Here is a 22,621-nt window from a genome sequence, read left to right as displayed (position 1 = left end):
TCTTTTTTTTTTTTAAAGTGTGGCTTGTTTTCGTTTATGGACTGCGTCTGTAAAAATCAGGACAATAAAGGATATATATAATTCTATTTAATCGTGACATTTAAAGCATGTTTCCTCTTCTATAGATAAACCTGAAGGTTATTTCAGGACAGAATGATGACACTCTGGATCTTATTGTGAAGTGCCAAAAGTTTTGTACAAGAAATAAGTGTCTTTAAAAAAAAATTTTGCAAACACCAGCGTAAATGTCCACCGTCATGTCACACTAGTCAGCAAGCTCACATTTTTGCTGTCCGCATATAGTGCACTGCCTGCTTGCAGTAAAGTGAGCAGGTTGTCCAAAATACATAACAGCATTTACTTAATAGATATGAAGTTCAGTAGAAAACCTCAGCTTTTTGAGGTGACATATGGGCGACATTGCCTCAGATATGATCAGCCAAAGAATCCAAAGTGAACCGGCCAGCGTGCAGGGAAAACCGAGCCGAGTTGCCTACACCCAGCCGGATCTGATCTGCTTGCTGACGTGTCGCCTCCCTCCCCAGTGCTCCAGTGCTGAGTGCTCACCATTACTGCCAGCATGGCAGCTAAACACTTTTACCGAAAAGGCTTTTTATTACTTTTATTTAATTTTATCTCAACCGCCGCCTTGGAGAAGCGATTCTCCGACTTTAAGAGATGCGCCGATGAGGAGTGCAGCAGTAAGTTTTTCCTGTTGATAGTTAACCAGAACCTCGGGGATGTCTCCTTCATCCATCCCAAAGCAGCTAGCCATAAACTGAGCCTTATCTCTTGACCTGTTGACAGTCGATATTTGCGACTGCGATAACCCGGACTGCTGTTGTTTTATCTTTGCGACTTCATTGCTATTGCTGGCCGGTTCGTTAAAGTGAATATTTGTCGATTCCTGGTAAAGGTTATTAGCCTTGATGTAGCTTGGTTGGCTGGTTTCCCGTTGGCTCCGGCCTGCATTACTGGCTAGCTAACGTTAGCGGCTAATCGCTAATAGCACCACAAACAAAAAATACAAATGTCAAACAATGAGCATCAGTGGGTATTGTAAGCACGAGTTTTGTCAACAACATACGTTTGCACATGTATTTTTTTTACGATGTTGTTAAGCAAATCGGTGTTAACTGTTAACTTTTTTTTTTTTATTTGTCAGATTTGTAAACAAAACTGCATAGAAGCGTCCTTGATATTTTTCGTTATTCATATGATATAACTTTTCTATTAAAGTATGCAACGTCTTTAAAGGTTTATTCAATAAACTAGTGTTTATGGAAATCTCAGGTTCACTTTGGCACTTTATAGAGACGAGCAGAAGCGTAAAAGGTTACACAAGGACTCCCTGAAATGACATTTTCAACAGGCAACATTTAGTATAGTAGTTGGCACCAAGTACTTCGGATTAGTTTGATATTCTAAGATATGCAGGGTGCACAGTATATGCGGTAGATAGTTTAATTTATATAAATTTCACCTAGAGATTTGGACTATACTGACCAATCTCGAAAACACTTATTGACGTCATCATATCTGCCACAGCGCGACAATAGCTTCAACATAGGCCAAAAAAGACGGTGTGACTTTCATCTAAAAACAAAAGCATAATCCTTGAATAGGAGCAGAGTCAGAGTATGCGCTTGACTCCAAAAACTTAAGTCAGTCTCCGAATATAGAAGTGATGAGAAAGCTTGTGCAACAATTCAATTTTCATTTGTTTCATTTCCAAAATTTGGGAAGCTTTGCATGGCTATATTTACATAGTTGTATGCAAACACCTGTGTTTTATTCATCATTGCTTCATTTGTAAGAGGGAAAATATTGGGATTCATAGCAAAGGATGTACTGTATTGGCCTGTGTATGTTAATACCCAAAATTCTACACGTTCTCTTTTTTTTAGTGCTCCTTTGTCGGGGAAAAGCAGTGGAAGATTTCTTAGGACCGGACTGTCGGTTCTTGTCATTCAAGAAATCAGAGACTGTCTATGTATATTATAAATTGTCAGGACAAAGGGCTGACATGTGGGCCGGGAGTGTGAGTATATTCTACTTTTTGATTAAATGTTGAGGAGAACTCTCAATTCATGGGTGCACTTATTTGCCACAGGTTGGAAATGTCTTTGGATATTTCCCAATGGACCTCCTGGCTGTCAACCATGTTTATACAGATAAAGAAGTTGAACTTCCAACAGAGGTAGAATATGTTAAAATAAAAAATCCAGTTTTTTTAAAATTTACATTATTTAAATTTTAATTTTTGAAAAGACAAATAATGTCTTCTCTTTGCTTTACAGGAAACAGATTTTGTCTGTTTTGACACAGGATTAGACCAATTTGATAACTACGACATAGATTCACTGTTGAGTTTTTCAACGGAGGAGAACAATAATGAAAATAAACGGAATCCTGATGAAACCCAAGTGCCACAGGACGTTGCGATAGACACAAGGCCACCAGAGGAGGAGGCGGTGAATGACAGTGAAGAAGGAACTGAGGATGACATGACCTCAGATGATCAAAGTGCCTCTTTTCTTCAACTCGATTTGGAAAATGAATCTCAAGAAGAAGAAAACGTGCCTGACACAGACGTTACACCCTATGACACTGACGACGCTGCTGATGACGAAACGAATGAGCAAATAACCACCACAGACTCTTTCCTTGAAGATGCGGAGTTAGAGCGTGAAACCAAAGATGTTCACAAAGAACACAAGGAGGAATCTCTACCCAAAGATGATCTTGCATCGGAACATATTACAGGCTCAACTTCGCAAGGAGAGAAAATATCTGAGTTAGAAACTACTTTTGGATCAACTTTTGATGCTGTCACCACAGATGCTGAAGCCACCACTAAAGTCACTCCATTTGAACAGGAGGAGAATGAAGTGTTTGAAGATCATTCTGATCGACACGCTGACGAGGGACAAGCAACTCAATTGCTTCCTTTTTCAGAAGAAGAAGCTGACACTTCCATAGTTGCAGAAGGTGACACAGCAAAACCTGATGATGAGAGGGTCACATCAACGCCTTTTGATGAGAGTGTTTCTGCTGAGAGTGACCCAGAGTGGACTGACCAAGAAATAAGTTCAGAAGAAGAAGATTTGGAAGAAGAACCTGAGTCTGAAACTCCTCTAAGTCAAGAGGAACCACAAAATGACGAATCAGTCTTTGTAGTTTCACCTGATTCTCACTTTGCACATCCTAAAGAAAACAAAGACCCAGAGAACCTTGGTCCATTCCATACTGGGTCACTGGATTCTCTTTCTTCAGATCCTAAAGATCACGCCGCGCCAGATCACCTAGATCCAATATCTACAGATTCACTAGATTCTCTTCATGTAGATCAAATGGAAACACAGGTTGAGGAAGTCTTGTTTGATCCCGAGGAGAATGGTGGCGGCCTAGCGATGAAGCATGAAGAAACTCCAGCTGAAACACCAAAACCTGCCGATGAGCTGCTACGTCAAGGCGAGGGTAACGTTCACAGTGCATTTGATTCTGCATCAGTACCTCAAGCTGCATCGCACAAGAAATTAACAGAACACAGTCCGAAGAATGAGCTGACAAAAGAAGTCGGCGTCGCTAAAGAACAGACGCATGACAACAGGGTTGTAATGGAGGATAAAAACGAGTTGAAAGAAGCTTTACGCCAAAGTGAAACTCAAACATACGAAGCTCCCGAAACAAACCGTGACGTGCCTTCAAAGGAGACATTGGATTCATTTAATAAGCCTGACAATAAAGCAGCATTAGCTGACGTCCTACTTCAAAAGCAATTCCTTTCAGATTATGAACGCCATCAACAGAACGAGCCACATATGGATGAGGAAAAAGCAGATATGGATGAAGACAAACGTAAGGAAAGAGAAGAGCTACTTGAAGATGAAAATGCACTTTCAGTCAACCCGTTGCCAGAAACAAGTCCACGTGATACCTCGCACCCTGAGCCAGTCTACAGCGACAGCATACAGAGGCTGACTCTGCTGCACGGTCATCACACTGAACAGAAGATGCTGCGTTTACAAAAGTTTCTTGGTCTCAACAATCTTTACAAAGTAGAGTCTATGTTCTCGGACCTGGACACTGAGTTAAAGGCCACCCGTCTCGCACATAAAGGGACGGCGCAAGACCTCGAAGATGTGCTTGGGGACATCTTAGAAACCTCTGAAAGTACCATCTTGGATGAAGTTGAGAACATGCTGCATGAGAAGATTTTCCATAGCAAGCACCCCACATATGATGAGAAGCAGCTAAAGGATATGGCGGCTAACGGAACGGAAATACTGGACGACTTCCAGAAGCTGGCAGTCAGTTTAGGACAGAAGCATTTTGCAGCAATGGAGAGCGCAACTTTGGCAGAAGAGAAAACCGAAGTTAAGATTGACATGGGTATGCATGAATTTTATTATGAATGTGTTTTGGGATTATGTTTAGCTATTTGACATTTCCTTGATAGACTGTGGGGGAAATTAATAAATAATTCATGAATGGTGGTGGACATCTTTGATTTTTATCTCAACTTTAACGTTTAATTAAAAAGGTCAGGTTCATTTCCATTTGTGCAGTTCCAGCATCCTCTGGTGGTTACTTTATTAGTGCAGGTTAATTTTAATTAGGCATGTTTTGGCCACCTTTGTTTAACTAGCAATTTTACACAATTGATTCAATACTTACCAGGAACCCAAACTGTCATGATAAGTTTGCTCTATATTATTTATTTGGTTGTTACCAACATAACTATGAGATTCATAAAAAAAAAAAATCATTTCCAGTTTAATACATTTTGTAAAAACTTTATTTGGACGTACGCCGCCATTGTTATTTGCGTCGCAACGCATTCAGTGACCTTACCTGTCCTAATTCTGATCTCCATTCTCTCATTCACTTTTCAGTCATTACAGACAAACCTGACGTGAGCGTCAAAGATGATTTGCCTCATGTTGTCGAATTGGAGAAGAATCCTGACATGCCAGAGATGGAGAGTGATGATGGCAACCATACTGCAACAGAGCTTGTGAAACAGGCGGCAGAAATTGATCAAGAAGTGCAGAACCGCTTGGACGACGAGCATACCACACCGGATATTAGTGTGGGGGAAGATGGTGGACACTTCAATAAAAATAACGAAAACCAGCCGGGTTTCAGCGTGGCAGACGAGAAGTTTCCTCAAGCCACATTGGAAAGTCCCTTAGAAAAGGGTCTTGGAGAAGTGGAGCGCTTGTCCTCAGGTTGGTCATCAAAATCACTTGAACAAGACATTTTTAATATTTTGCATTTGTTGTTGAACTACAATTGCATGGCTGTAGTCAACTACTTCGTATCCCACCAATTGGGATGCCTTATTCTATGAAAAAAAACTCCTTTCAACTGCAGTTCCTTGCATCTGGGTCATTTCTGTGCTTGGTGACAATTGGTGGTGGACTCACCCCAGAGCAGTTTTTCAGGTGTCTCAAGTTTTAACACAGGATGGTTAATTCACATGCACTGGGGATGAGTAAATCAAACAATACGTGTCTTCTATGAAGCACCTGTGGCTGGCTTCCCCATAATTACGAGAGTGATAGATTTCCGCAACTCAGTAATGTTTGTCTGTTCCACTAACACTTCCAATTCCATAATGTCATCTAATGTTGTTTATACAGGGTCTTTGGACTCCATCGAGCCACGGCCTGAATTTCTTGAGGATCAAGTGGGATTACTGTCAGATGTGTTCACTTTTCTGGGTTGGGCTGCTACAGTGATCCAGGCTAAAATTGCCGAGTGGACCATTCTTGTGAGTATCACAGCTAAGAACTACTTGTTTCGTTAAGGCGTTTCCTTTTAAGCAAGTGGTTGTTAACCTGGGTTCCAATTATTTGTTATTGGTGCTTGTTCTGCAATATTAGTGTAGCTCAGACTACCGGAGACAAATTCCTTGTAAGTTTTTACATACTTGGCCAATGAAGATATAGCGGTCACAAGACAAAATGGCGGTCAACTCTGTGAAAGGAAGCTTTCCGCTCATTGAAAAGCGTTGGACTTTGGATCGTTTTAATTTGATTAGTGAGGATTATTTTGGTTTCAAAATGTCATGAAATGTCGTTTGAATGCTATAACAATCTGCCTGGTTTGTCCGCAAGTAAAAGTCAAAAGCAATACAGTACGCCGTTTGATTTCACTATGTAAATGAAGCCCTTGCAGTGCGGAAATATCAGCAATGCCCAGATGTTCTGAATTGTAAATACAGGGACACACTTTCTGAATGTTTTCATTTTCAATAAAGTGAAACTGCTGGGTTTCAGTACTTTCAACAAGGTTAAGAACCACTGTTTTACGCCGTTGAAGGAACAATAAATGATTATAACAAAATATCTCTTTAAAAATATATGATAATACGTTAACAGTGGATGTTAATATTTGAGGCAAAGGGGGAATGCTGTATTGAGTCAGAGGAGATAAATGTATTTTACTTTTGGTAACAAGCTCATATGCTTTGGGTTTCACTTGACTACATTATTTTTATTCCGCTTTACACAATAATTAACGTCAGTTGTTTGCCAGCCGCTAAAAAGAAAGTAGCAGAGGAATAAGAAAATTCCGAGTCAACTTGAACGTCTCACGTAGCCCCTCCCCCTGCCTTGTTGACTGGCAAGGCTGAAGTTCAACACAGCCGGTGCTTAGCTGCTAGCTAGCAGAAACGCTAGTGCTTATTTTGGCATGGATGATCATTTCGACACTCATCTATTACCCACGTTTTTGGTTTTGTTTTGTTTTAATTGAGCTTCGTGTTGCTGTTTGTAACGTAACCTGTCCGGGTCTGCTTGCCAGCTACCCGATATGTGCCGGATGTTCATTACCGTTAGCTCAACTGCCGTTAACGAGTTAAATTTTACACTCGTTTCGATGTAATATTTTCTCCTATATTTGTTGTTTATTCACACGCGTACTCGTTCAACGTTGTTTTGTAGCATCATAGACGTCCATGTTGAGATCACCATCAGAAGCTAGCAAATGTTGAACTAGCGTACTTGGTTTATTTTAAGGAATAAAGATCGACATGGAGCGCAATATACTAACACGATCTTTCATGGAACTCGAGCATATATACATGTTCTTTATAAAGGAGCTTCAACATGTAAGTATAAACAAAAAACGTTGCATATGCCCCATGATGCGCTGACGTGTTAAAAAGCAGAATGTATTATGCGAGCTCCCCCCCTTTGCTAATGATTTACACACCGCACAACTTGACTGCATTTCACACTTACGTATTTCCTTTTATGTTGATGTGCACAACAGACAAATCAAAATTATGCACCTACATTTCGCAATGCTAAAGAGTGATTGCGGACCAATTAGTGAACATTCGTAAATCAGTCAATCCCCGTTTTGAGAAAGAGTAAAGCATTATTTTCTCTAGCATATAGTCTTTTACTCAAATCTAAACTGCATGGTCGACTCATGTGTATGTCCTCAGGTGATTTCACTGCTGCCGGAAGAGTGGAAGCCTGGGGAAACCTTGTATGGCTGTCCTTGGCAGGCTGTCATTATCACTGCTGTGGTTGGCCTACTAACCTTCACCATCTTCTTCTGGAAATCCGTGCTAGTGGTAAGCATTTTAGCCAATGTTGGTGAGGCTCTGTGATTTTCAGTTCTGATATTTAACACTCTTGTTGTGGGCATAATTGTGCCACAGATAAAACCACTGACTTGAATAATTGCTTTGCAGGTAAAGAGGAGGGAATATCTTGGTAAGTTTTATTTTCACAGGACAGACCGCTAAGTAATTTTATAGCTAACTGATACCTGTCATTTTAAGTGGATGAAAAACAGATGGCCACTCAAATCCGAGCACTTAAAAAAGAGAAAGATGATGCACTGACCCGAATGAATGATCTCCAGAAACAGGTAAGCCTGGAACAAAATGTCAACATGCTTCAACAGAATACTTTGTAAAATGTTTATTTGTGTATTTAAAAAAAATAATTTATTAATTAAAGACTGAAGAGCTGAAAGAAACCCAAAAGGACTCTGCAGAAGCTGTTAGTTGTGCAGTGAAAAAGACAAAAAAATTGGAGGTAATGCCTTACACAAAATATTATTATATGCAGGTTACTGTTTAATATATTTATTACAGTATTTCATATTCCTTATTTTGTTTGTTTGTTTTGGTAGAGTCAGATTTCGGAAGCTGAAAAAAGGTACGAGGGCTTGTTGGAGGAAAAGAAGACATACCAAAAACTAATAGATGAAGAAAAAGAAAACTCAATACAAATTGGCAATAAGGTGTGTTGGTTATTTGTTGTTGTTTATTTTTTCATCAAAAATTGTTCATGTTTAAACTGTCTTGTCTGATTAACTCTGAAACTTGTCTCTAAACAGATTAAAAAATTGGAGAAGTCAAACGAGAAGCTTGAGCTGAGCAGAAAGAAAGTTCAGGAAGCTTTAGCTAAGGTACAGATGATGACGTAATCTTTTTGGCCGCATTTGATTTCAAGGGGTCTAATAATAAACGGAGTACGTTTTTCCAACAGACGACCGTACTCCTTGATGAGGCCAAGATCCGGGAAGATGCACGCAGTGTTCAGCACAAAAGCCTTAACAAGGAGTATGCAGGACTGAAAGAAGAGAATAAAAATGTAAGAATATTTTTGGATGGTTTCAAACCAGTACAAGTCCTTAAAATTGTTATGCATGAATCAGTGTTTATTTTTGGCGTGACGTGGCTACACTTCGTGTTGACACTTTTCTATTGACCAAAGCAGTAATTGCAACATTTGAGGATATGTGGCAAGAATGACAAATATAAACACACATGCTAACATTAGCTTACCCTATTTGAGGTATTATTTTCCAGTCCCTTGCTTTGGTGGTCCATTTTTTTTTTTTTGCCCTTGGCTTAGACTATTTTCAAATCAAATTAATCTCCTTAGTGTGGCCTACTGCCTGTACAGGGTAGCCTTGTTCTCCTCTATTGTTTTTTTTATTTACTAGCGAGCATTATTGGTCCGACTTTTGATTACATTTTGTCAGTTGAACAGAGGCTGCATCCTCACAGTGTTGTTAAGCAATGTATTTTTTTCCCCTTCTCATTTTTCTAGCTTAAAGTAACCATAAAAGAGTGGGAGGACAAACACACCGCACTGAGCGAGCAGATTAAAGTCTACCAGAAGGCTCAGAAAGAGCTGGAGGACTCCGTGGTGCTCAAAGATCACAATGTGGAGGTCTTGCACTTTTTGTTCTATCCGACAAAGCATTCCACCAAATTATCAGCTCACACTCGAAGCTTTTCATGGCAGGTTTTGTCCGAGCTCCTGGCAGACCTCGACGCCTGTGAGTTGCAAAAAAACGACGGCAAGGTATTGGTGAATGGAGAAGTAGCACCTGGTGAGTCTGGCATAAGGAAGACTGACTGAAAAACAGATTTTGAATAAGGTGGTTAGGATGTCATTCTCATGGCTTTCACAGATAAGAAGACTGCAGTAAAGAACAGGATCAAACAGATGATGGATGTCTCCAGGGTAATGAAACTCAAATTCAGCAGTTCTGGCAGGATTGCAAAAAATATATATTTTTGTGTAGTCCTAAGCCGTCATGATCATGATGCAGGTCCAGACCACGCTCACAGTGATCGAAGAGGAGCGTGACCGCTTCATGTCCAAACTGCTTAACGAGGAAAAGATGAGAAAGGCTCTGGAAGGTGTGCGGATCACGGAGAACACGATGCATGTTGTCTCAAAAGAACAATGTCTTATCTGGAATGTGATCTCGTCGTTACACAGAAAAACACCAGGAGCTTGAACACAGCATCGCAACCCTCAAAAGTGAGAAGAGCCATGTGGAAGGCCAGTTCAAAGTCCTCGAGCAGAAGAATGAAATCATGGTGGAGATGTACCAGCAAAAGGAGAACGCTCTGCAGCAGTAAGTTTGCGTGAAGACATGTCAATGGGAATGTGCACCACAACATGTGGTAGTAAAAAGTGATTAGAGCCGTAGAGGTTGCCAACTGTTATTTTCCTACTTGAGGCTCTCTGGCTAAGGGTGCAGCATTTAATTTTTTTTTTTTTTCAAAGGCGTCAATGGGATAGAGCCATTTACAATTTGGTCCATTGATTTTTCTACTAATCTGATCAAATGGCCATGACGTGGAGTACCCCAGGGGTCAACCCTTGGACCACTTTTGTTCAATCTCTATATGTTATCCTGCAGGGTGCTAATGTTAGTTATCATGACTATGCAGGTGACACACAGCTATATTTCTGAACGTTAACAGAATATCGGATCTCAATAATCCGCTTTGCCCCGACCCTTCGCAGGAGGCTCACGAAGGAGGAGCTGGAGCGCCGCAGCAAAGAGAACATGCTGTCGGAGGTGGGCGGCAAAGCCGTGGAGGCCGAGGAGCAAGTCAAAGTTCTGCGTCAGCGCATTCATGAGATGGAGGAGCAGATGAAGAAGACGGAGGAAGTCTATAAAGAGCAGGTAGACTCGCATTGAGTAAATATAGCGACATTTTCATCAAGCCCTACTGAGTGTGTTTTATTTATTTATTTATTTATTTTTAGATAAAAGAACAGGAAAACAAGACTCACTCCAACTGGGTATGCTGGACAGTGTTTCCATTTAGTGAGGAATGCGTGCTTTGTTTTTAATTTTGAGTTCATTTTTTTAGGTGAATGCTCGTAACTCAGAGCGAGCTTTGAATCAAGAAAAGCTTGAATCTTCCAAGCTACGTGAGAAGTAAGTCGACACTATGGGCTGAAAGATGAATTTTGACTTTTTAGCAGCGTAAGATGGAAGAATGGAAAAAGTTGACTTTGCTTTGCGGCGTCTTTCCCTCACAAGGTTGGCAGGACTGACGTCGCAGCTGAACGAGCGCCGCGCCCCTCTCTTCAGACCCAACTCGGGACAAGCTGCTAACCCTCGCCAAGGTGAGCTGGCACGTTCACTTGCGAACGTTAACATGACTAAAAAAAAAACTCGGATAACAGGTGAGCCGTGATTGGTTGTTACCTGAGCACTGAGCTACCGTGATGACATTTTCAGTCGACAAGTGGCAAAATGGCCGCCCGCTTGCCGCTCGATTTGTATTCCACAAATGTTATCAGAACGCCATGTTTGGGCTACTGGCGGCGCATCCCAAATATTATTGTAAATAAAACTTTTGGGTTGATTTCATCTTTAAGGTTGCATCAGCTGGACCTTTGGAGTGAAAGTAGTACCGTCTGTTTTGTTCTTGTGGTAAACGGCTGATTTGATCACAACAGGCGATTCATACGGGCCCTCTCCAGTGAGTGGGGGGGCGCCATCCCCTCCGTTAATGATCGAGGGTCCCAGGCGCCCTCCCTCGGCCCCAGTAGGGCGAAGAATTGATCCGTATGGTGAGTTGAGCAGGTTCCTTCACCAACGTTGATTTTTTTTTTTTTTTTTTTTTTTTTTTCCCGCCCCTGCCTCGCCATCTTCCACTTGAGCTTTCTCCTCAAATTCTCTTCAGCCTTCTCCACTCTTCAGTTCTTGGTGTTGGTTGTTCACATCCTCTTTGGGCACCTTTGACTTGACCTCCTCCATTTCCTGAATTCTTAAAGATTGTTGTTTTGATTTCCTCTTCCTTGTTTTCAAAGAACCTCCACAGAGCGTTTCTTTGTTATTGTCATTTGATTTGTGTTCTTCTGCATCTAAACCCTGACCTTCTTTCTACCCCATAACAACTTCAGGTGCTGTCTGCTGTGGGTTGTTTATCTTTTCTTTGTCGCCCCCTCAGGTCCACGCCCACCATCGGACCCACACAGTCGCTATCCTGGGATGGGTAAGGCTTGTGCTATGTTCTGCTTATCAAACCTCTTAACGTAAATAATGCTGAACGTTTTTTGTTTTTTTCCTTGTTAGACATGTCGGGCCCCCGCAGTTCATCACCTGCCAACTTGGATGTTTCTGTAAGTCACATTATCATTTATTTTCATGTAGTCCCTCCTTTAGTGTTTCTTGTTTGTAGTATAAATGGGTATAAGATATGATTTTCTTTTTGAGAGCGAAGAGACAAGTTTGGCGCATGATTGGAACCTCAAAATTTGAACGCAGGTTATGAGTTTATTTAGAAATTTTGAAAAAATAGAAATGGATGAATTCTGGATCATGCGGTCTGCATCATAAAATGTTTATCGGCCTTGTTAACGGTGGAGCAAACAGGAGCATGCTTGCATAGCAATACTGCCACCTAGTGTTTTATTGCTGGTATTCATAAAGCAAATTTTGACTTTTGGGGTAGAGTATTTGTTAACTTGAGATTGTTCCACTTTTGATGAATTCAACTTTGGAGGTTCCACTGTACCTCATATCAAAAGCAAAAATAATGGATAATAAATACGCGTTGGGCCATTATTACATTCTAACGGTATGATTACGATGAGCAAAAATATAGCGGTATCATGGTACTGTATTAAAATTACAACATAAAATTGAAATATTTGGTTAAATAAAAACTGTTTTTTTCCCCCATTAAGCACTATTTTATTTTTAAACAAAATATATTTGGCATGTTAAAGAACATGTACAATCTTCTATTTTAAATCTGAGCAAGTCACAGTCCCATCACTGGTGAACTATTTTTAGAACAGACTCAAGAGCTACTCATGTTGTCCTTGGGGTTAACTAGTTCACACTGGCACAGGGCATGTAAATAAAAAAAAGTTTTTCTTTTTTAGGACAATGGAATTTTTTTCCTAGCAGTACTTGACTTAATTTTTGTATATGTCCTTGCTGTGAAGCAGACCCAAGCAGTAGATCCTCACATAAAAGGCGAGGATGAGGCTGATGCCTCCAAAGAGGCTCCCGAGGCAGTGAGTAATGAGGCTGTCTGGTGGTCTCCGTGTGAGGTGTGCAAGGGCCCCCCCCACTCCCATTTGTCTAACCTCACCTGGATTTTGCTTAACAGGCCTGACTGCATGTTGTGTTTTGAGTGTTTTTAACACGACCACAACAAGCAGCAGCCTAATGACGGCGGTGCTTATTTCTCGGCTAATCATTTTGGTTCTGGTTAAGAGGGTTCCGTGAGCTTGCTGTGGCTTTTTATTGGGAGCTTTTGTCACTATGGCAACCAGGGCATGGTCAACATCAGCACACTTGTTCTCTGTCTCAGGGTCCTGGATCCTTCCTGGCATCACCCATCAGGGACTCGCCTGGCCTCATGAATCAAGGACCGCCACCACCTGGCCTTGGACTCCATGATCCGCTCTTTCCTCCGGGACCCCACGGCCGCTTGCCGCCCGGCGGTCCGTACAGACATCCGAGACCGCCCCTCTACCATCCACCGCACGGGCCTCCTCCGAATGTGCCTCTGCCTCCTCCTGGGCCGCCGCTGCCCGCCAACGGGCACCCGGGCATGCCGCTGCCCGGCCCGATGGGGGGAGACTTTGGGCCCCGCCCTGCCAACGGACACTCATTCCAACCCAGACCCGGTCCAGGTCACATCATGGATCCACGGGGTCTTCCGCCGCCACCGTTCCGTCCGCCTCATCATTTTGGGCCGATGCCACATGGTATGTTGTGTTTAGAGTTACACTTATTTTCTTTTTTGTCTAACAAAGTACAAATGAAACAATTTCATGTACGTTCTCCGTCGCAGGTCCTCGTGGGCCTATGGGACCGCGCCCCCCATTCCCTCCTGACATGCGCTACCCAGGGCCGCGCGAGCACGGTGGCCCCCTGCCGGACCTGCCGCCGGTGGTCCCGCCACATCCCGGTCGTAGCGAAGCCTTTGGCCAGCCTCCCGCCGCCACTCGCGGCTCGGCAGGAGGTCCGCCCCCAAAGCGGGAGGCCTCTCAGGACTCGGCGAGGCCAGCCATGGTCGAGCCTTAAAACAAAATTGGGGGGAAAATTGAAATGAAAAATGCCACTAAGTGTGGCTGTGGAATTCAACACTCCCCACAAACTTGTCATGCTAATCAAGATTAAAAAAAAAATATATATATATATATATATATATATATATATATCATGACTTTCATATTTCAGCCAAGAAATAAAAACTAAAATGCTATTTATAAAACATGGTCCTTAAACGAAAGCATTATCAGTGATTGTATGGGGAATTCCACATACTCGAGCTGAAAAGGTTGCCACTTTTTCTTTTTGAACATTTTATTGTGCAATAATTCATTGTATGTCAAAGGATTTGTGTTTAAAATATATATATACATAGCAATGGTTTTTAAAGGTTTTTAAATGTCATTTCCTGTGGAAATTATTTCTTAAAAGCGGGAATGGAAAGGTTTCGCTTCTAGCATTTCAGGATCAAACATCATTTTCCTCAAAAGTTTCCTCTGAGGCCGACTGTAAAGCAAATGTGTAATTTGATGGCCAGATGTATAACTTATTTTACTATGTTGGTAGGAACCTTTTAATAATAAAGAATGCAAAAACTGTTGGTCTTATATTATCAGTTAACTCATTTGCTCCGTCAAACCTATTTTAAATATTTCCATGGTCCTCACGTTTCTTAGTTGTTTTTTTTAAATGCGAGCATACAGAAGGCTTTGATGCAACCTGAAGACGACGCTAAGGAATGGTAGTTATTACAAAAAAACGGCCAGCAGGTGGCAGCAGAGTATAAGATATCAACCAGGGTCATTTTTGCAAAAAAGCTCTTTTCCCCAGTGTTTTAAACAGATTTGCTAATAATGATGAAACTTAGCTATAATTCTAATGCTCATTGCTGCAAAAACATAAACAGAAGTATACCAATATATATATATAGACTCCAATCTTTCTTTTGGTAGGTTCCATGTTCTTAGCAATAGAAAATATTCTGTAGGCCTTGCAAAATCAGTCAAAATCCAGTAAAACAGCAGGGAGCGAAGGGGGTTGCTTCAGTGAAAATGGCTGGGAGTGAATTGAGTTAAGTGCAGTTTGCCTACAAGAAACATTTACATGTTTTCTTCCTTTACATGGGAAATGCACATTTTTGCCGTAACTGAAAGTTAGCTAAAATGTGATTGAAGAAAAAAATGAAGCTGTCCAGGAATTACCAAAAACAAGCTTGGTAATGAAATACATAGACTTAGAAAATCTCTAAATGAAATGAAATTTAGCACATTCACTAAAATGCGTTTTTTTTTCTCTCTCCTGTTTATTAGAAATGAATGTTCTGATCAAATTCTTCTCGTCAGTCTTATCACATGTACAGTTACTGCATCTTCATCGGTTAGTGTATCTTACATGTCATTTTACAATCCTGGACCTTACAAAAATAAAATCTAAAAATCAAGTATTGCAAACAAAATGAAGATCATCATATAAAGGTGACATCAATTCTTAAAAAAAAAAAAAAAAGTCCAGATAACATGAAGACCTCATCGCATCACAATGTTTTGCATGATGTCATCTTGAGGTTGAAACATATTTTGTGCATACGCGTGACGTTCAAATTAAGTTTTGCAACAAAGGCCAACACAAATGTATTAATTTATTACTCTACAAATGCCACATGACAAGAGCAGAAAATAAAGGTCAAAAGACACGAGAGTGAATGAATAACTGCGCCACTTGATCCAAAATGTCATTAAAAGCCCCGTTCATTTGGGTTGCTCCCGACAAATAGCTGCCAAATGTCAAACCGAACACCTTCAGACTATTGTCCAAATACTTTTGAAAGCTGGAGGTACTCTGCATACAATGGCTGTCATTCCTAAATAGCTAACGGGAAAATATTTTTTAGAACATTTTTGTCATTCTGAGATGTCCACTATTTGTTTCAAATTTGGTAAGGGGGGCCTATAGCTTGAACCAGGAATTGTTTTTATTTATTTAAAGATAATCATTTGAATATTTATTACAGTTGGAAGGGGCTTGAAACAGGAAGTTTGAATAATAAAAAATAAAAAAAACTCATTTCTTTACTGCTTATCGTGTGGAGCTTATATTATTTTGGTATTACAATTTATTACTAGTTCATGCTGTAATTTTTTTGTGTTAATTTGAATATTAAGAGTTTTAGATATATATTTTTTTTATATATGTTGTATTTTAATTTACAGTAATGATATGATTATTGGGTGAAGCTTGAATAAGAAAGCATTAGTTCAAAAAAATTTCAATTCATTTTTTTATTGCAACTTTTTACATAGACTGGATTGTTGTTAGTAAGTCAATTAATATACAATTTGGTGACAGGGCAGATCTTGTATGCATGAATTAGTTTAAGACTTAGTGAAAATAAAAATTCTGCATGCCTAAATTCCTCTTCTATTATTTTACTTCAAATTTAAACTGAACAATATTTTCTGGAATGATGATAGATAATAAGCACCAACATGTCTCATTGTGGACTCATTTGAAAGATGCACTTTACTATTCGTGTCTGCCTTTTAAATGATTCCGTAAACGGCCCGGCTTAATGTTTGCTACGTGTGACGTCAGCTTTTTGATAGCATGTTTTGCACGCTTCTGTTTCAAGGTCCAATAGTGCAAACAGAGATAGTTGAGCACCTCATATTGACACAACCTCGCGTTGAGTCCGACTTAACACATCCTCCAAATAGTCCATTCACTGTTATTAACAAGGATATGTGCTTAAAAAAAAAATAAAAATCTTCCCTTTACTGTGTTAACTCGTTCACTGCCATTGACGGCTATAGACGTCAAAAATTCATTTGAACTATTTCTATTAATTTCACTTTTTTTCTCACTTTTTTTAATAAGAGTATTAAAACCTAGATTTTTTTTAATCGTACATTTAGAAAAGATATCAAATTTGTGATTAATCGTGAGTTAACTATTGAAGTCATGCAATTCATTATAATTAAAAAATTTAATCGTCTGACCCCCCCTAATTTTTAATAATCTTTTCTTTATTTTTTTAAATTAGGGGCATCGGGCGATTACATTTTTTAAATTGTAATTAATCACATGACTTCACTAGTTAACTCAAGATTAATCGCAATTTTGATATCTGTTCTAAATGTACAATACCTTTTTTTCTAGGTTTTCATACTCTTGTTAACAAATGTGGGGGGAAAAAGTGAAACTAATAGAAAAAGCACAATTGAATTTTTGACGTCTATAGCCGTCAATGGCAGTGAATGAGTTAATAAAGTCACGGAGGAAAAAAAAAAATACTGTTGTGCTGTATTTTATATGATCGGGCCTTAACTGTCCTTGTGCAAGGTTTGATGGAGATGAAGATAAAGTGGTTTCTTGGTGAGAAGTTGAAGTTTCTTCCTCTTGAAGTCGGTGGGCTTCTTGTATCTGAAAATCCAAAAATGACGGAGTTGAATTTTGGATGGAATCTCTCAGATCAAGTAGTCACAGATACAAAGTATAATAATAATCACAATTAATCATAATCAAATATTTTTTTTATTATATTCATAAAGAAAAATGTTATGAATTTTGTTTTATATTTTAGAGAATAAAAGTGTCATTTCCAGAATAAAAAGTGGATTATTACAGGAATAACGTTTTTTTTTTTTTTTATTCCCTTGTAAAAAAATTAATTAAAAAAATCTTGAAAAAAACTTTATTCTCATCAAGGACATTTAGTCAAAAAAAGACATTCCTCTGTAAATAACAATGGAGTAATGCACAATACAGACTTACAACTCAATGACAATTGGTCCAGGCTTGATCTCGTCCATTTCCAAGAAGGCAAAACACTTTGTGCTGGTAAACCTCTTCTTGGGTTTGTAGTGCTTGAATTCAAAGAAAATAGCTGCGCCTGTGGAAGACAATTTTACTTATTTTTTTCCTTTTTTTTCCCCTAAGCAAGTTCTGGAAATTTAGCCCACGCTCGTCTTGTCCTGTCACCTTTCGGTAGTTTCTCCAGATGCTTTTGGATGTCGACGTCCATACTGAAGTGAATGTAGATGTCTTCCTTCTTGGTGGCTACTGGGGTGTCCTGCACTGGGTTCAAGTCCATCCCATTTGAATCTAAACATACAGAAACAGTGACTGAATGCATGTCCGAATTTTCACAATAAGGACATGCTGTATTGTGTTTTCGTACCTTTGGCGCTAATGGTCATGTACGGGTCGATGCATTGCCCGGCATCCTTCAGACCAATTTTTTCTATTCTTATCGTAAGCAGGGTCATTCCGGGCTCGGAGGGTAACCGTGGCAACAAGGTACCTGCGGAAGACGAAGTCGCAAAATCGTGTACTGTGAAATCCCTTGAATAACATGCTTTTTGGGGGAGGGGGGGGGGTCTCAAATCAAAAGGAGGGGCTTAAAAATAACAGAACATTTTTCACATTGTTGCTTCACATACTGTAAATAAAATCTTTAAACAAAAAATTTAATAAAGCTGCTTACTAAAATTTGTAAAAAATGTTTTAAAATTACTTTGAAAGACCTCAAAAGTAAATTCAACCCAAAAATAAGTTATTTACTAAACACAGCATTCTGATAAATATTGCATTTGTGGAACATGAACTAAGCAGCAAAAACCACCCGCATTTTTCCACACCTCAGGGGGCGGCCATTTTGTCACTTGTCACCTGAGAATGACATCACAGTTGCTATGGGTAACAACCAATCACGGCTCACTTGTTTCCTGAGTTTGGTCATGTGACATTCACAACTGAGCCGTGAATGATTGTTACCAGAGCCCTGAACAACTGTGATGTTATTTTCAGTCGACTAAAAGTGACAAAATGGCCGCCCCCTGAGATAGATAAAAGCGGGTGGATTTTGCTGTTTAACTCATATTCAAAATAATCAGAATACCGTGTTTAGACTAGTGGAGCTACATAGAACATATTATTGTAAATACATTTTTACATCAGATTACATTGACATGTTATTGAATCTTCATTCATTTTATTCACTCTACTGATACCAGCTAATCGGGGGACTGTCATTCACAAGTAAAGAGGGAAAAGAAATGCTTTTTAACTCACTTTTTAATTCACTGCCATTGACGGCTAGAGACGTCAAAAATTCATTTTAACTATTTGTATTAGTTTAACATATTTTTCCATTTTTGTTAACAAGAGTATGAAAACCTAGAATGTTTTTTTGTACATTTAGAACAGATATAAAATTTGCGATTAATCGTGAGTTAACTAGTGCAGTCATGCGATTAATTACAAATTTTAATTGCCTGATGCCCCAAATTTTTAATAATCTTTTCTTTCTTTTTTTAGAAATATATTTTTTATTGTTAATAATCTTTTTTTTTTATAAGGAAAAGATGATTAAAAATTAGGGGCGTCAGGCGATTATAATTTTTTATCGTAATTAATCGCATGACTTTACTAGTTAACTCATGATTAATCACAGATTTTATATCTGTTCTAATACAATTAAAAAATCTAGGTTTTCATACTCTTGTTAGCAAAAGTGGATTTTTTTTTTAAACTAATAGAAAGTTCAAATTAATTTTTGACGTCTATAGCTGTCAATGGCAGTGAATGAGTTATGGGTGCATGTTATTCACAGAATTTAATGTAAATTTTTCCATTGTCCACCAAGGGCATTTGTTGATTTCAGGAGATTTTGTTACTGGAATCTAATCCATGCTCAGAACAGCAGTACAAATCCACTTTGATGCGAAAGTCCTACCTTGTGAAGCTGTGAATAAAGCAGGCAGGCAAGAATGAGAGTTGAAGTCATGCACACCGCCAACAGGACAAAACAGAAAACACAAACGGCCACATCAAATGGGACATCGCCACTTAAGCAGGCAGGCAAATGGGACGCCATGTTTGTTTTGGTTCAAAAGTACCGGGAGCTCTCGGGGGGAACGCTTCTGTGGAACCGGCGACCGCGGCGGCGTCTTCTCCCTCCAGCTCCATATTCTCCTCTTCACCGGGAGCCAGGATTTTTCTGATGAGGACGTGCAAAAAAACATTAGGTACACAAACGGGATTCATGATTGAATACAAAACATACTGAAATATGCTTATTACCTTAATGGCACCGGTTGGACATCGAAGGGAAATTCTTTGTTGTAAGTCAATATATTCTTAATGACTATGGACAAAAAAAAGCATAAATGATCAGGATTGTCACTAAACAGCAAACAAATGGTAAAAAAAAAAAAAAACAACTCACTGCTTTCCAGTTTCTTCAAGTCTTCCAACTTGAACTCCTCTGTTGACTGCGTGCTCTAAACACATAAACGAGAATTACAACTGCCCCCAGATGCATCTTATTGCATGAAATGAACCAAAGCACCGTCATTGGCTAGCTTTTCAGTGACTGATGACGCTTTCTGATTGGCTCTGATGACAGCCGTGTACATATTAAATCATTTGCTCCCAAAATCGTATAAATACTTTCCATTTTAAATACAACCATGGTCCCAAAAACGTATTTATACGTTTTTTATGTTTAAGCTTTGATGCAGCTTCTGACCTGAAGAGGTTGTTTAAAAAAAAAAACTGTAGTTACAAAAACGGCCAGCAGGTGGCAGCAGAGTATAAGCAATCAACCAGGGCCTTGTTGCAAAAAGCTATTTTCCCCACTATTTTAAACAGATTTGTAAATAATTATGAAATTTAGCTATATTCTAATGCTAATTGCTGCAAAACAGAAACAGATAAAAAAAATAAATCTGTCAAAGTCCAGTAAAACAGCCGGGGCGAAGGGGGTTGCTTCAGTGAAAATGGATGGGAGTGAATGAGTTAAACACATAAGAGCAGGAAAATAAATTGCTTAATTTGCTTGGCTTGCTTAAACGAATTTCAGTTATGTCAACTGCCTTAAGAACAAAACTCCGCCATAAATCGAGGACGCCTGTACTGTACATATACGTATATATTAGAGCTGCAACAAACGATTATTTTAATAATTGATCAATCTATCGATTATTTTGGTGATTAATGAATCAGATTTTTTTCAAAACATTTCATTAGTTACTTCCAATTCTCAAGCCTAGTGCTTAGCCCAACAGGATCGCAGTTCTGAGGTTCCGGGTTGGAATGTCAGCTCAGGCCGTTTGCATGTTCTCCCTGCACGCGCGTGGGTTTTCCCCGGGTACTCCGGCTTCCTCCCACATTCCAAAAACAAGCTTGCTAGTTTCATTGAAACCTCAAAATTGTCCATATGTGGCAGTTTTGTTTGTTTATTGTCATTTTAGTCTTACTATGAACGTATTAAAGTTAAGTCATGCTTAGAATTCCGTGGTTGGCATTAGTGTAATGAAGTAGAACACATTCAACGCAGACAGAGAAATGTTGTAATGCAACTAATTCCTTTCAAATGACAGTAACGAGTATTACAATGTATTTGTAATTTAGTCACGGCGCTTCATTTTTTCTCCACATTTTATGTTACAGCCAAATTCCAAGATGGAATAAATATTGTGAATGTCATTGATAACATGCCACACTAACCTGCAAACTGATACTCCTCATCTCTAGACATGTTGCAATCTTCCCTAGAGTTTTCTTAAAAACAAAAATAAAAACATGTCAAGCCTATGATTTAAAAAAAAATGACGTTCTTGTTTACACAATGTCTACCTTCTGCTCTTCTGTGAAGTCTGTTGAGTTCGATGACTGCACTTCTTTTTGCAGCTGCCTTGCAAGACTAGAGATTAAACAAGAATAAAGAAAAAGTGATCAAACAAAATAAACTGGTGTGGGGTGCACATTTCCACCCCCTGGTGTTCGTTGAGAAATGCGTCACAATGTCAAAGCTTACAATTACAATATACTGTACATGTACATGCAATTTTACGCTTACTTAGCTGGGGGGAAAACGATCAGGATTTATTTTGGTTTTCCTGAGGGATGGGTCCTTTTTTATTGTCAAGTATTTCCTGTCAAACCACAGGAAACCCAGCCATAACAATGAGAGGGTGTGGCTGATATTTCTCAACACTCTGAGGTATATTGTTGGTGACTTTCTGCAGAGAAACACTCGCACACAGTGATGGAAGAAGACAGTACAACACGCGCTCACATGCACACAACAAACGCCACATCACGTCATGTATGGGGAGGATTCACTTAAAATGCTCCCGAGGGCTGAATGACAACTCGGGGTGCAACTTGTAAGAGCGCTGCATGCATGTGCATGTGAGAAGCGGGACACACACTTACATTTGATACTCATCTATAGCTTCCACTAATTGTCCCCACGAGTCAAAGTCTGTGCCTTTTCTGAAACTGGCGTGCCATTTCAGCAGAGTCTTGTTGACATCAGACATGTTGGCAGGGCGGGTACCGGCGGGAGACTCAGGGCAGCATAGCCGAGGACGACGTTCATTTACGAGGGGGGCTTCTTCGGGGATTGAGCTCCTCTACCGCGGGGCTGTCTGCAGCAGTTCGGGGCCGAGCTGATTCACACGGCGACCAGTGACACCATGACCATTACCGGAACGGACCAAACCCTTTCCGTCTGCTCTATGCTCACCCTTAAGTCCCATCCGTTAGGAGGAGAATTAAACGGAAGTCCCGCCCTAGTGCTAAGGGTGCGCGCGATTTATGACACGGAGTTGCACGAGTGGGCGGCAAAAGAGACCTCGAACTGGTTTGAGAACTCAAATCAGAGTACAGTACTGCACATGCAGTTATTATTATAAATGACATATATTAAATTATAAAAATAATTTTGAATTAGTGGCAGTAGTGTTAATAGCAGTAGTGGGGTAATAACATTACCTTCTAAGCAAACTTACTAAGTGCTTCACTTACAAAC

General features: G+C 39.7%; 2 protein-coding genes across 7 annotated transcripts; one reads left to right on the top strand and one right to left on the bottom strand.

Moving 5' to 3' along the window:
• The first annotated feature begins 345 nt into the window (after positions 1–345).
• mia3 (MIA SH3 domain ER export factor 3) lies at positions 346–14,411 on the top strand. Of its 3 annotated transcripts, none has more exons than XM_077552969.1 (28): positions 346–701; positions 1,908–2,041; positions 2,114–2,200; positions 2,301–4,395; positions 4,899–5,234; positions 5,649–5,779; positions 7,463–7,594; positions 7,715–7,736; positions 7,805–7,893; positions 7,986–8,063; positions 8,161–8,271; positions 8,368–8,439; positions 8,520–8,624; positions 9,087–9,209; positions 9,285–9,372; positions 9,454–9,506; positions 9,595–9,685; positions 9,768–9,906; positions 10,302–10,464; positions 10,548–10,583; positions 10,655–10,722; positions 10,828–10,913; positions 11,250–11,363; positions 11,744–11,788; positions 11,869–11,915; positions 12,750–12,818; positions 13,118–13,517; positions 13,604–14,411. In XM_077552969.1, exons 1-28 carry the CDS (start codon positions 581–583, stop codon positions 13,834–13,836), a joined length of 5,268 nt encoding a protein of 1,755 aa, XP_077409095.1. In that variant the 5' UTR covers positions 346–580; the 3' UTR covers positions 13,837–14,411. The 3 variants fall into 3 exon arrangements, with proteins under 3 accessions (XP_077409095.1, XP_077409094.1, XP_077409096.1); XM_077552968.1 differs by having other exon boundaries at positions 12,747–12,818; XM_077552970.1 differs by lacking the exon at positions 12,750–12,818 and having other exon boundaries at positions 349–701.
• A 675-nt stretch (positions 14,412–15,086) lies between these two features.
• aida (axin interactor, dorsalization associated) lies at positions 15,087–22,359 on the bottom strand. 4 transcript variants are annotated; one of them, XM_077553225.1, is made up of 12 exons: positions 22,024–22,359; positions 21,665–21,740; positions 21,442–21,508; positions 21,313–21,366; positions 20,030–20,084; positions 19,885–19,948; positions 19,702–19,801; positions 19,538–19,598; positions 17,981–18,103; positions 17,782–17,904; positions 17,575–17,692; positions 15,087–17,223 (listed from the first exon to the last, which is right to left on the bottom strand). In XM_077553225.1, exons 4-12 carry the CDS (start codon positions 21,331–21,333, stop codon positions 17,124–17,126), a joined length of 765 nt encoding a protein of 254 aa, XP_077409351.1. In that variant the 5' UTR covers positions 21,334–21,366; positions 21,442–21,508; positions 21,665–21,740; positions 22,024–22,359; the 3' UTR covers positions 15,087–17,123. The 4 variants fall into 4 exon arrangements, with proteins under 4 accessions (XP_077409351.1, XP_077409349.1, XP_077409347.1 ...); XM_077553223.1 differs by lacking the exon at positions 21,665–21,740 and having other exon boundaries at positions 19,538–19,546; positions 19,701–19,801; XM_077553221.1 differs by lacking the exon at positions 21,665–21,740.
• Positions 22,360–22,621: the final 262 nt, after the last annotated feature.

The sequence above is a fragment of the Vanacampus margaritifer genome, chromosome 19 (genome assembly GCF_051991255.1).
Source record: "Vanacampus margaritifer isolate UIUO_Vmar chromosome 19, RoL_Vmar_1.0, whole genome shotgun sequence".
In the NCBI taxonomy this organism is placed as follows: domain Eukaryota; kingdom Metazoa; phylum Chordata; class Actinopteri; order Syngnathiformes; family Syngnathidae; genus Vanacampus; species Vanacampus margaritifer.
The sequence above is the reverse complement of the archived record's forward strand: the minus strand, read 5'-3'. Positions and strand labels throughout refer to the sequence as shown.